Source organism: Cotesia typhae, unplaced genomic scaffold (assembly GCF_013202065.1).
Source record: "Cotesia typhae breed Kobodo isofemale line unplaced genomic scaffold, CoteBio_Ctyphae scaffold_152, whole genome shotgun sequence".
Classification (NCBI taxonomy): Eukaryota; Metazoa; Arthropoda; class Insecta; order Hymenoptera; family Braconidae; genus Cotesia; species Cotesia typhae.
In genome coordinates this window covers 10,654,220-10,668,681 of record NW_027423776.1, presented here as the reverse complement: position 1 = coordinate 10,668,681, position 14,462 = coordinate 10,654,220, and the positions used below count along the sequence as shown (strand labels likewise).

At 26.9% G+C, this 14,462-nt stretch overlaps 1 protein-coding gene across 6 annotated transcripts in view; it reads right to left on the bottom strand.

Moving 5' to 3' along the window:
- Positions 1–5,879: 5,879 nt before the first annotated feature.
- Positions 5,880–14,462, bottom strand: part of Dll (homeotic protein distal-less) — a 48,873-nt gene continuing 40,290 nt past the window's right edge. For 3 of the 6 annotated variants that reach the window (XM_074255728.1, XM_074255730.1, XM_074255732.1), the window contains exons 3-5: positions 9,014–9,167; positions 8,553–8,865; positions 5,880–7,382 (exon numbers count right to left, since the gene is read on the bottom strand). In XM_074255728.1, the coding sequence (XP_074111829.1) occupies positions 7,364–7,382; positions 8,553–8,865; positions 9,014–9,167 (486 nt within the window). In that variant the 3' untranslated portion in view covers positions 5,880–7,363. Of the gene's footprint in view, positions 7,383–7,892; positions 7,978–8,543; positions 8,866–9,013; positions 9,168–14,462 lie in introns of all 6 variants that reach the window. The other 3 variants (XM_074255729.1, XM_074255731.1, XR_012480628.1) reach the window with 2 other exon arrangements.

Genomic DNA, 14,462 nt, shown 5'->3' with positions numbered 1-14,462 from the left:
TTTCATATATACATATATGTAATATATATAAATATATGAAAAATTGATGTGGGTATTCAAATGAAAGGTCTCGATGAGTGTAACGTCGGGATGAGCTTATATATTTAAAAATGTCAATATTATTATTATTATTATTATGATTATTAACTGTGGAATACAAAAATGTTAAGATTACTTGTATAACTAGTGTGGAGTAGTTTTGGCTTCAGAGTCTAAATTTTTAAATGAATAAATATTTTAAAAATAATACACGTATAAAGTTTTTACATCATCAAAAGCAATAACGAACCAACTCCATATTGTTATTATTAGAAATAAAAATCTGCGTGTATATTTATCGTGACATTTGCAACCCTTACGGCATACGATCTCTAGGGCGGAGTTCTCAACATCCGTTCTCTGAAGCTTTGTCCTAAAAAACCTTTAGACCACCTGGAAGTCCAGAATGCAACTCGAGTCTTCAATTTTTTTTTTTTTTTTTTTTTTTTTTTAATTACAAAATCAAAAATATAAATTTTAATTTTTTTAAATATTAATAAGATAAAAATTAAAAAATGAAAAATTAATACTAGGCGTAGGCGGAGTTTAAGTACGAGGACTGAAGAAATTTACAGTACATGAGTATTACACAGAAATAGAGAATCTGCGAACACATTCTAGACAGCGAGGGTGCCCGACAATGTCGCCCAAACGAGCGAGCCACCCCACATACGCGACTGGAGCCGCCACGCCCTTCAGTTGCCAGCAGAATTCAAAATTAGCGTGTAACCTGCCCGAAAAAACTTTAATACTTTTTTACTTCTTTACTTTTATAATTTATCAATACCAAGTGCTGATTCTACTTACCAATTACCCATTAGAGATTTATTATTCTAGTCTCGAACGATCTTGCAACTGGGAAAGTTATATTTAATTAAACTTTAATTATCTTCTAATATTTTTTAGAATAATTGCAAAGCAAAGTCAATAATTTTTTACAATTTTTTTTAAAACGATATTTTTCCCTTCTGACATTTTAAATTATATTATTTTCACTTACTTGGCTCTCAAGAATGTTAACGATATCTTCTGTTGTTGTTTCTATTTAAAAGGACCAGATCTAGCTGATAAAAATCAAAACTGTAGAGTGGATTTGTGTCAGGCTTTCTTAAAACTCAATATTAAAATCCACAATCCACAACTCTGTCAAGTGGCTTAGACCCGGCCAACATGCGGGCTTTTTAAATTTTTTGGGAGTTTATTCTAGTACACTTTTACGTGGCGTTTGAATTGCGGCCGGCAGGTAAATTTTTATGCGTGTTAACTTCTCTTTTCAGGATTGTTTACTTTTGGCTTAAGATCTGGAGATTGGAGTAGAATAGAAGGAGGTCACTCTGAATTTTTCTGGACCAATTTTTTGGGAAAAACCCAAACTGTTCTAAACCAGGATATTTTTTATTTTTCTATACAATTTTGTTGAGTTGTTTTAAATTGGCAATTTTAAAAATTTAAATTAATTTAAAAAAAAATTTTTTTTATTGAATTAAAGCGTAAAAAAATCAAAGCTTAAATCAATTTTAATAAGCTGAATATTTTGAAAAATTTATAACAAATTTAACTTTTTAAAAAATTTAATTTTGAAATATTGGAAAAAAATTTTTTATTTTTTTTTTTTTGTTGATAAATTTTTACGCAAAAATTGAAAATAATAAATTATTAACATTACTCCATTTAATTAAATAAAATAAATTTTTATATGGCAATTTTTATAATTTTGGGACAAATAAATAATTACAGATTTTTTTTATCTATAAAAAAAAAAAAAAATAAATTGCTTGAATAAAATTTTTCAGAGAAAAGTAGGATTAAATTTCTCACAAATAAATAGTGAAAATATTTACAAAAGTTATGAACAAAAAATATGCGATTATTTTTAAAAAATAACGGAAGTGACGCCCATATCCTCGAAAGTCAGTCGGCGCAGGAATTTAATGTTTATATGGATTAAGTATATTATATAGCAAGATAAGGTATACGTGTGAGTGTGTGGATGTATAATAATGAATCAAAGAATGAAATTTTTTCCCGTTTCATTTTTTATCCGAATCGTCAATTGAATTTTTTATTCATTCATTTAGCTGACGTTGTGACACGCGTGTGTACGCCCATTGTCGTGCACTTCCGGTAACCGGATATCGCGGGACGCATTGACATTAATTTATAAATAAAATATTCGCGACTACACGCACACCCTCCACTCTTCGCCTCTGCGACTGGATCTCACCCTTAAAAAATTGTCACAGTAAAAAAATCGCTCTAATTTCAAAAATTATTTCCACAATTTTTTATTCATTAAAATTTTATTTTTTTCTTAATTTAATTTAATTTTACCACTGATAAAAGCATTTATTAATTATTAATAATAATTTAAATTATTTAATTTATTAAATTTTAATAAATATTTTTTATTCTTCAATTTTTTTTTTAATAAAAAAATTTAAAAAATTACAATTAAATTATAATTAATGAAAAAAAAAAAAAATAAACACCAAAATTTGTGGTGCTCTAAATTAAAGATCAGAATGATAAAAAAGATAAAATAAAATAAAATAATAACATATGATATTATATAAAATAAATATTATTTATTAAATGATCTTTTGATGTTATTACCAAAGTACTAGTTACAAGATTGTGATACGGATCGAAATCCGTTGGACAAAAAGACCGTGCCGCGCGTGCGTACCCCCTACGGAGCAGGAATTACTATTGCCGGTAAGCTTACACTACTTACTACAATGCAATACACAACAGCAACACTAATATACTCAACTCTACTCGTCTATCAACTATCACATTTTACACACTAAACATTTCACATTCTATATAATACCCGATGAAAAAAGACAATGCGAAAAGGGGTTCACTCCAATCACAAAACATATACCATGTATACAACTTGTATGACCAATGTAATGTGTATGTGTGATGTGTGTGTAGTGGGAAGTACGATAACGAAATTTTTTTTCTCTGTCACTCCTAGGATCGCCGTTTCACTCTGTCATCTCCTATAATTTTAGGGCTTGCGCCACGCGAGCACCAAAGGTGTCTCATATGTCATATGTACTTTTGTTGTAATGTCATAAATAAATTCATGGATATATATAAAGGTATATATGGGAATTATACGTTGAACCAAAATGTCAAGGACTAAAGATATTTTAATTTAGAATTTTTTATAAATCAAATTTTTAGATTTTTTTTAAATTTATACAAAGTAAAAAATTGTGTCAAAAAAATTTTCTTATTAAATTTTTAATTGTTTTAAATCAACACGAAAAAAGCGTTGGAAATATTTAACACAAATTTTATTTTTATTAAATTAAGAAAAATTTTTTTAAACCGAGAAAATTCGTAAAATTAAAAATTTATAGATATATTTTAGAAGCAAATTAAATAATAACCTGATTGAAAAATATTTGGTATTTTTAAAATAATTCGATCTTATCTTTAATCAATTTTACCGGCCTCAGACTGAGAGAAAAAATACTTGAAGGATTAAATACTTCGATAGATATTTCTTCTATTTAAAATTTATAATTTTCTTTAATTAAGAGAAATATTTCAAAACAATTTCTAAATTTTGAAGAAAAATTTTTTAAAATAAAATATATCCAGAGACAAATAAAAAGAGAAAATTGAATTGGGCAACATATACACAGAATAACACAAGTAAAGTCCTTCTTATTCAGCTCGTATTGGTCTTTTCATTGTACTCGAGGCAATAGCAAGTAAATACAAAGAAGCATTCCACTTTTTTGTTCCGTTCCTTTCTCATTCTTCCTTCTTTTCTCTTTCACTCGAGTCTTTTCTGCTTGACTCCTAACTCTTACCTCTTGGACTCTCCCTCGGGCACCCTCCACCCTCCACCCTCCAGTTTTTTGCCGTATTGCCGTGCATGTACACTCTGGTTTACCTCTTTCATCCACCGTACTTGCATTCGCATGCTTTTTTATTCTATTCTCGTGGAGTTCTTGACGACCGTTTTTAACTGCTCGACTTCCGTGTACTGCACGCACGCTTACTGGAGATCAGAGCAAAGACGTGGAGGTTTTTTTATCCCCGAGGACGATGCTCAAAAAATTGCTGACCATTCAATAAATATTGTGACCTTTGTCGCGATTTTTTTTTATTTAGTATTTACTATTATTTTTAATTTGGGCAAAATATTAAAAATATGAAAAAATTCTAACAGATTTTTTTTTTGTAGAAAATTAAATTTTTAATAAAAAAATGTCATCAATTTTTTCGTATCTTTGATTTTTTAGACAAAATCGTGATTTAAAAAATAAATTATTATCATTACAAAAATTATCTCTTTTGAAATTTACTTTTAAAACTTGAAAAAAATAAGAATGAAATTAACAGCTACTAAATAAAAATATTTAATTTGTATTTCTTTTCTTAAGAATAATTCATGTTTGTTTTTGTGAAAAACTGATTAAATTCACAAGAATGACAAAGCGTATTTCGAATTCGAATGACCGCAATTAAAAATTAAAGCGATAATGAATCTTTTATGGCTGAAAAATACGTCTTAGGTCATTAGTACAAATATAGATTTCAAAAATAATATCGTTAAAAGTGAGGTAATTTTTAATGTCTTTGTTGAGTTAAGTAATAACATTGTTATTTTTTTTTTTTTTTTTCAAAAGTCGTATGTTTTTATCGCTCCAATCCGCGTTCATTCTAACTTTTAATTTTTTTTTTTTTATTATTGTTGTTATTGCCTAAAAAAAATTTTATTTTGATCGGTAATTGTAAAACATTTAACGTGTCGTTAAAACAAAAGTTATCTTTTTTTTTTTCAAAGAATTTAGTGAAGAAATACAGAGAAATAATCACTCTGCTTAGAAAAATTTTAAGCTACCTTTCACCACCTATCGGCTGACGCGGAACTAATTAAAAAAAAAATTACAAAAATTTTAAATAAAAAATTAAATGGTCAATTTTTTATTCAAAAATTTTAAACCAAAAATTCTAAATTAAATTTTTAATTTAAAAATTTTAAACGAAAAAATAAAAATTTAATTTTTTAATCACAAAATAAAAAAAAATTGAAATAAAAAAAGGAAAAAAATAAGACATGAGTATGTTTAAATTGAATTAATTAGTTATTATTCATATTATTTGTTTTTTTATACAATAGTAATTATAATTAAGGTATTTAGTTTTTATTTTTATCTTCATTTATAATATATGTACTCATTAAAGGACTTGACAGGGAGGAAGTGGGATAAAGAAGGAAAAAAAAGGAAGGGAGATTTAAGTTTGGAAAGGTCGAGGACTGACTCTAATTTAATATCATATAATAGACAACTCTCTTATTTGTATACACTCTTTAGGTTTATATTAATAACCATCGCTTCGTAAGCACACAGTAACTTCATATTTATATTTATATTTATATATTTATATCTATATCATTAATTAATTATCATTTATTATTTATCATACTTTAACCACTTACTTATAAATCCATGTTATTAATAATTAATAATAATAATAATTTTTTACATTCTTACATCACAAAATTTATTTATATTATTATTCATAAAATTCATATTTTACACATATTTTATTTATTAACTTACGATATATAAAATAAACTGGGAAAGGTTCAGGATTTTGGGCACCTCCAAACCCCTACCTTATTTACAATTTTATTTTTTTAGTATTTTCTTTAAATCATCAGCAAAATTGGGACAAATTTATTCGCGATAGATTTTTAAAATAATTATTAAAATTATGTCCGAGGTTTATAATTATTATTATTAACTCAAATTCGACGTTAGTCCGCTGACAAATGGGGGCGCTTAAGAAACAAGAGCGCGTAATAATTATTTTTTTTTTTTTTTTTAAATGTAGAAATTTAAAAACACGAAGCAATTATTGAAATAATTTTGTTGAATTTTAAAAACCGTGACTCGTTACTCGTAAGTACGGTACCGCGAGTACCGCAAAGCGTAGGCCACGCGCTCCTTGCGGTCGTCGTTAGTTGGTTCTCTGGCACGACAAAAAATAAAAGGCATTGCAGGACAAACTTTTATTTTACTGAAGTTGAGAGGCTGACCGCAATGCACGATTCCACGGTTCGTTGTCGTCTGCTCACCAAGCCAATTTCCGCTGATTTTTTCCCTCATTACAGGGCGCTCGAATTGCGAGTTAAGAAAGTACCTACCGTAAAGAGGCTAAGTCTTACGTCAATAATTTTAAGGCTTTTTAATCCTGGGAAAAATTTCTTTTGGAAAATCATATATGATCACATATGTCATATATGATTTTTATATGGTCACATATGGCACATATGATCACATATGTCATATAAAATTTTTATATGATCATATATGGCTTCACATGTAATATTTTGTCAAAAAATGAAACTTGACATGTAAATTGTGTACTCTGCATATGATATGATGTCATATATGATCACATATGGTTCTTATAAGAGCATATGTGCCAAAAATTGCTGAAAATAATTTTTTACCGTGTATTTTAAAATAAAATTTATTATTCAATGATCACATATGACCAGATATTTTTTTTTCAACGTAAAATATTAATATATTTAATTTTTCTTCCAGGATAAAAAAAAAATAATTTCTTTGAATTTGAGAAAAAATTTCACAACACGGAAAGACCAAAGCCTCCGCCGCCATCTGAATATTAATTAAATATACCACGATTCTCTAATTTCTTGCACGAAAATGACATTACCATTACATAAAAATAAATTCAATGAAAACGTAGCTTGGAGCAATACAAGGAGCAGAGAGGGAGTTTAAATAATTGCGCAATTCAACCTAAGCCGTGACAAGTCTGAACTAAACTTTTAAGTTCAGTTTAGTTAAAACACAAATAAACGGAGTCTGAGTTGAATAATAATAACAATTGAGTTGTCGTCACTCAACTCTTATCTGGCTCGCTCCTTAATGCAATGCCGTTGCGTCGCACTGAGGATTACATTCATACCCTCGAGTATTATTGCGCTAAACTCGGAAGATGTCAAGTAGGTCAAATTAACCAACTTGCAGTTAACAGTTTGCCGTTTATTTATTTCAATTATTGTTGCTATTGTTTGCTTTTTTCGTATAACTATTTCCGCGTTCACATATCAATAAATTAATTTTAACTTTAATTTATTTATTTACATTTTGCGCGATGATCACTCGACTCTTGTCTCAGACGTTTCGCACCTTTGTTTTTATAATTGCCTTTGGAGCAGCGGATTGGCGTAGACTCTCGAGTCGTAGGGTTGGTTATTGTTGATCTAGTCCAGTGTTTTTTTTTTTTTTGGACTTTACAGTTCCCAGTGTGTTTGTTACACTGCAGGCCAAACCCTGAAATCATAAAAAAAAATAATTATTAATTTTTTTTTTTCAAAATTAATTTTAATTTCCAAAAAATTTTTTTTAATTTTTGATTTTCAAAAAATCAATTTTAATTTTTTATTTTCAAAAAATCAATTTTAATTTTTTATTTTTGATTTTTTCTATTTTTAATATAAAATTATTCGTTCGAAATTTAAAGTTCGAATTATTAAAAAATAAAATTCGCGTCTCTAATACCAAAAGCAAAAATAAAAAAAAAAAAAAAAAGCAACGTGAAAAAAAACTCAAATTTTTGATGTTATTTATTTATATAGTAAAAAAAAAATATATATATATATATATAAGTAAAACGTAAATATATTGATTGAAAAAAAATTAATTTGATCAAAAATACAAAATTTTGAACCGAAAACATCAATAAAAAAAAAAGTTTTGGTTCAAAAATTTTTTTTTTTCAATCAAATTAATTTTTTAATTAATGTAGTGAGTAGTGAATAATGAATAAAATGTTAAACTAACCATTTTGAATATTTGTTAGCGAGTAGAATGTTACATTAGATGATATTAAGTATTTTCTATGCATCATCATTGTTGTCAATAATATCTGCAAAAAGAAAAATCGACTTATATTTATTGTCTGAGTTTAAATGTTATTTAAATGTAATAAATTAAAAATTTCAAACAAGGATTTCAATTTCAAAATTTTTAAACACTTTTTTGTATTAGAGATGCGATTAATTGATTTAGAAATTTTTAGTTGAAGCGTTTTGAGACAATTTATTCATCTGAAAAATCAAATTTTTTAGTGATTTTTTTAATTTCTAAATTTTAGAGTAAAAAAAATTGATTTAAAAAAAATTTTTATAAAAGTGTCGTGGTGTTAACACTTTAACTTTTGAACAAGACGATTAATCACCCTGATTATTTTTTGATCGATTAGGATGGTCAATATGCAGTCAGAGATGTTTCGAAAATCATAACTCAATAATTATTTATTTGCTTGAAAATAAAAAATTTCTAAACTAAATTTCCAAAAAATTTTAATAGTGTAAAAATAAAATATTAATTAATAAGAAAAATGTAAAATTTTTGGCAATACTTTTAGATTAGTCTCAAAGCGCTTTAATTAACGGAAAAAAAATTGAATAAAAAAAAAATGGCAAAAATTACCGCACTCACGTGAGTAATCCGGGATTAGGTTCCGTTTGGTACCACGAATACTGGGGGATGTATCCGGAGTGATGAGGCGGCGGCGGAGGCGGGGGTGGATGGTGCCCGGGCGTGTGGGGGTGATGGTGGGTGTGTGGCGGAGCGTGGGAGTGTGGGTGGTGTTTCATCTCGCCGGTCCAGGCAGGCGCTGGCGGGCTCTCGTTGTGCTGGGGCGACATGTCGCTTCCGGGTGTTGAGCTCCCCGGGGTATTTTCGCCACCGCCGGGGCCGATCCCGCCCAGGTAACCTGTCGTTGGACTTCCGGACACTGAACTACCTCCGCCTGGAACAGAATAAATTCCCCTTTTATTCAACACTCTATTTTTAAAATCAATTTTATTTATTTATTTTTTTTTTTTTTTCGTAAAAAAAAAGTCAAAAAATTTTATTTACAAATAAAAAAAAAAAGATAGTAATTTTTTGAGACTTACCGCCTTGCATAAGCCCGCCAGGTTGTCCAGGTTGAGGTGAGGGACCACCCGCCAAGAGGTTCCCATGCTGGCCGGCTCCGCCACCGCCGCCCTGCTGTGCAGCCTTCATCATCTTCTTGTACTTGCTCCTCCTGTTTTGGAACCAGATTTTCACCTGTAACAGCGAACACATGTGCTTTCATTAGCCATCAGTCATCACCATACTATAGCAGTTACATTTTTGGGATGATTAAATAAGAGGAATTACATTTCAAACATCAAATATCATTTGGCAATTTTTTATGGGGTTATAAAATTTTACTTTTTAATTAAAAGTGTTAATTAATAAAAAAGTATCGAGTTAAAAAAATTTTTTATTAAATTAGAATTTTTTTTAATTTTTTACAACAAAGTGTCGTAATTTTTTTACTACCAGAAATTATTAATAAAATATTAAAAATTGTAATAAAAAAATTCGGAGTTAAAAAAAATTTTTTTATTAAATATTTGTATTAAATTAGAATTTTTTTTTTAATTTTTAAAATAATAAAATAATAAAAATTAAATTAATAATTAATTAATAAATCTTCCTATCAGTGAATATTTGGTCCTGAATTACGATATTACTATTGCAATTTTTTACTAAAAAATTTTTTTTTCATTCTACAATCTCAAACAGTCACGTATTTTACAATTAGAAAAAATAATAGAATAGAACGTGATCCAGGAATCATCCTTATATTACACGACTATTAAATGCCTCGCATCTAGCTGCATTTCCTAGCTTATGTAACTTGTACTCAGTACTGAGATGATCATCAACAGTCATTAGAATTCATCATCCAGGGAATTCATAAAATTCCTTCTATTCTCACCAGTACAACGTTTGTTACATAACATAAAACATAGAACATTTTGTTATAAAAAAAAAATATTTTTATTTTTCAGTAAAAAGTAATCTTAACTTTAAATCTTAATATTGTGAGTCAGGACAAGAAGTCGTAATTTTAATTAACGAAAAATGAAATAGATATAAAAAATTGCCCGAGGACTTCACCAAACGAGTTCACTAAAACTATAAAGATAAAGATATAATATTATTACGATGAAATAATTGTACAAATTATATGTTTTAAGTATATTTTTTGGCTTATTTATTTTATTATATAAAACAACAAAAATAATAATTATACTAAAATTTAAAGTCAACTTTTTATTAATTTTATTATTATCATTTTTATTGCAATTATTATTTCAAATTTTTTAATAAATAATTTTATGATAAAAAAATTAAAAAAATTTTTTTTTTAAATAAGTAAATAAAAATAATAATAATGTTGATAAATAAATAAATTTTAGACAAGTAGACAAGCAGGATAAGAAAAAAGAGAAAGACAGATTAGTTTGATGTTGAGGGGAGGAAGGGGCCAAAGGAAAGGGAATCCACGCGCGGCGTGCCGACGCGAATAAATCTCTTTCTAATTGCTGGATGAAAAAGCGCGAGGTTGCACGGTGGATGGCGCCCGACAAAGGACAACAACCAGCCTAACCTAACCCAGTACATTTTATATTTTATATTTTATAATACTTAACTTATTTACTTTATACTTATACCGGCTTACGCGCTTTTTTTTTTTTTTTTTTTTTTTTTTTCATACTTGTCTCGTATTTTTGTCTAATGAGGATTTTAAAAGGCATAACAGTCAACTACTGGTGGAGTTATATTTATTGGAAGAAATAATATGCTACTTATTTTATTTTATTTTTTTTTATTTTTCAGAAAAAAAAATAATTAGCAAATAAAAAAATAATTTTTCTGAAGTAAAAATTAATTTTCTATAATAATTAACATTTTTTATCAATTTTTTCATGTCTTTAATTTTTTAGACAGAATATTAAATAAAAACAAAAAATAATAATTATTATTAAATTTTTCTTTGAAGCTTGAACAAAAATAAACATTTTTTACTACAACTTTTTTAAAATTGTTATTTGCTTAATTATTAATTAATAATCTTGTCATTCTGTCACTTATTACTGTTAATTATGTAAATATATACATTGTACAGCGAAATAATTAACATTGAATCGATAAATTACAGAGAATACGATTAGTAACTAATAAACAGAGACAAACTCAGTATTTTACATCAATTACAACTTAAAAATTTTTTAAAACAATTAATTATTTAATTAACAATTTAAAAAAATTTTTCAGACTTGAAAAAAAATTTTAAGTTAATAAATTAACTTAAGTTGATAAATTGCTAGGGTATCTTCACACGTAAATATTCAATAAAATATAATCTTAAAAGCGTCAACTGAAGTGTTTATAGGTGTTGGTAGGCTATTTCTGCATGGAACAAGTGTCAGTCCTTTGATATTATATTTTTGCTTTAGATCACGCCGGACAAATGTCACTGTGTTATAAACCTCTTGGAGAATAAAGCAGTGAAGGGTTGGCGTCGGTTCTTGTGTCATATAATATTCTTCTGCTTAGCTCGAGTGTAGCGAATGTCGATAAAGGCCTCCTATAGCCTCGAGACAAATATACACTCCTACAGTCACATATATACGACTATTATAGACTGTAATAAATATAAAGTAAGTAAAACCTAAAAGACTTACTCTAATAGAATCAAAAAGAGTTGGTAACTTAAAAAATTACAGGTATTACACGGAGCTTTAGTTACTTTTTTCCGTTTTGTTCTCTGAATTCTTCGGTAGCTTAGATTTTAATCGGCTCAACTTTTGTTAATTATTATTATTTTGTTTTAATGTCAGCTTGGTTTTTATCGACTGTGATTCATATCTGGCTTGTAATTTATGATTGTTTATAATATCAAAACGATTTGATAAAATAGCAAAAATTTAGTACAATTTTTTTTTATTTGTGTTTTAAATTAATATTATTTTTAAACAATTAGAAATTTGGAAAAATTGATAAAAATATTTTCTATAGAAAATTTAATTTTTTACAAAAAAATTCTCTCATTATTTTTTCTTCAAAATTTCGCTCAAAGTTTTTTTTAGGACTTTTTTTTTTTTTTTTAAATTCAATTTTCTACAAAAAAAAGTTTCTTATCATTTTTTTCATGTTCAAAATTTTAGTTAAAATTTTGTGTTAAATATTTAACACATTTATGTATGTATTTAATATTTATTGTGTTAAATTAACATAAAAAAGTGTTGAATTTTTTTTGTATGCAATTTAATCCGGCAAAATTGAAATCAAATTAAAAATTGAAATTTTTGCTAAATGATAAGAAGAAGAAATTTTTTTGATTAAAAATTTAATTTTGTATAAAAAAAAATTTTTTATTATTTTTTCATACCTCCAAAATAATAACAATAATTTTGATTAAAAATATTATTGATATTTTATTATTACTACAATTTTTTTTATATAATAATAGTTGATCAATATCATTAATAAAAAAATAATAGAATTAATTGAAAGAAATAAATAAAAATGAAAAGTGAAATTAAATATAATAATATACAATAGAGCGACACTTGTATGCGTGAAATGTAAAATACCAAGCAATCTATTCAATTAGTTATCTTGATTATAATAATTACATTTAATTCGAGAACGAGCCGACAATTAAGTAATTACTTAGGAGCTTACAGTTAATAACATTGCCCCGGCATATAAATTTAAATTAAAAGGACAATAATTTAGTCTTGTAATAATGTAATAACAAGTGGAAAGCAATGAATAATGAATAACGAAAGTGGAAGTAAATATTATATACAATAATAATGATAATAATGATAAGGATTATGCCCATAAAAGCCACTAATTTAGTGTATTATGTGTCGCTTTTACAACTTGATATAATGTATCTAATGACTATAACAGCAGGGATTTATTATTATTAATAATAATGCAATTGCATCGTGTAATAGTACATCAAGAGCACGAGCTAACGGTTAAGGCAACTCACGTGTCAGCTTAAAATCTTTTTGTACGGAAGTTTGGTGCCAGATTTTTATCGGTCTTTACTTTATAATTCATTAACATTTTTTTTTTTTTTTTTTTTTTTTTTTTAATTATGGCAATCGCAAAAATGTTTACTCAAAAAAGAATTGTTATTGTTAAGTACAAAGGTTGGAAAATTAAGACTGAAAGGGTGCGTAGTGTAAGTAAATATTTGTAGAGGGATATTTATGGCAGGGGATTTTCCCCCTGCTGTGTTTTGATATTTTAAAAAATTAAATTATTATTATTTCAAATTTTTAAATTAATAATAATAATAATTATTTTTTTTTATTAATATAAAAATTTCATTGTCAATGAAATTTCCTATATTTTTATTATTATAAAATCAAATGCTGACTAATACAACCGCGTCATTTGTGTGATGTCACGTATAGACGACCTGTAGTATAAAATAGTTGATGGTGTTGATAATAATAATAAAAAAGAAAAAAAATCTCGTATTTTTCCTTGCACAATATAATAAGATAAAATTGTAAATTTATTGCAATTTTTTACCGACCGACTGATTTAGTTATTTATTTATTTATATATTTAATTTATCCGGAATTCACCGATTTTAATTGCGCTCACGTAAACGCTGAAAAAATATGTAAGTGTATTTAAAGGTAAAAGAACAATAAAACGTAAAATGGTATACCGACAGAACACTCGGGAGTATTTCTTTTGTGTCCAACATTGGCATTCGTTATTTAATATTTTTTGTACATATTCATAACGCACGACATGAGGAGAGTTGCGTAACACCCCTAACGTCACTCCCATGTCTCGTCAACCTTCTCATTTTTATTTTGTTTTTTCACTTTGTCATATTTTATTTTTTATACATATAATGAGAGGATAGTTGTCTACTGAGTATGTCAATCCAGTGGTTGTCATTTTTTTATGTTTATCACTGTGTTGAAAATTGCAGGTAATAATAAATTATGAATTTTTTTTAGTTATAATAATTGCAGAATCTTCCTAAGAATCAATTTGTACAAGCCCGGTTCTAAAATTACAATTAATACTGGTGATAGAATCACTTTTATACTCTATTAATTTCATCAACTGCCGTAAGAAACCATTCTAAAAATTTCTGCCGTTTAGAAATTAATAAAAAAAATTTTTTTTAAGCATAGAAAGGGTAGAGCTTTCTCAAGAATTTATTTTGACAATTCTACTTTAAAACTGGCAATTAATATCATCATCAAGTCCCTAAAAATCTTCAAAAAATTCAAATTTTAACATTAATATCAACACTAACCTCTAGCAGTGTAATTAATATGCTTTATTTTTGCTATAACGTCTCCTTAACTCATCCAATTTCTTCCAAAAAAATTTCTGAGGCCTTAAAAATTTCTTCTCAACTTTGAATTGACCTCCGAAAACACCCTAAGTCTTAAAAAAAAAATAATTTTCCCTAAAAACTTTTTCTAAATCAAGCAATTAGTCTTCCTGAAACAAACCTAAGACAAAGTCGAGTCT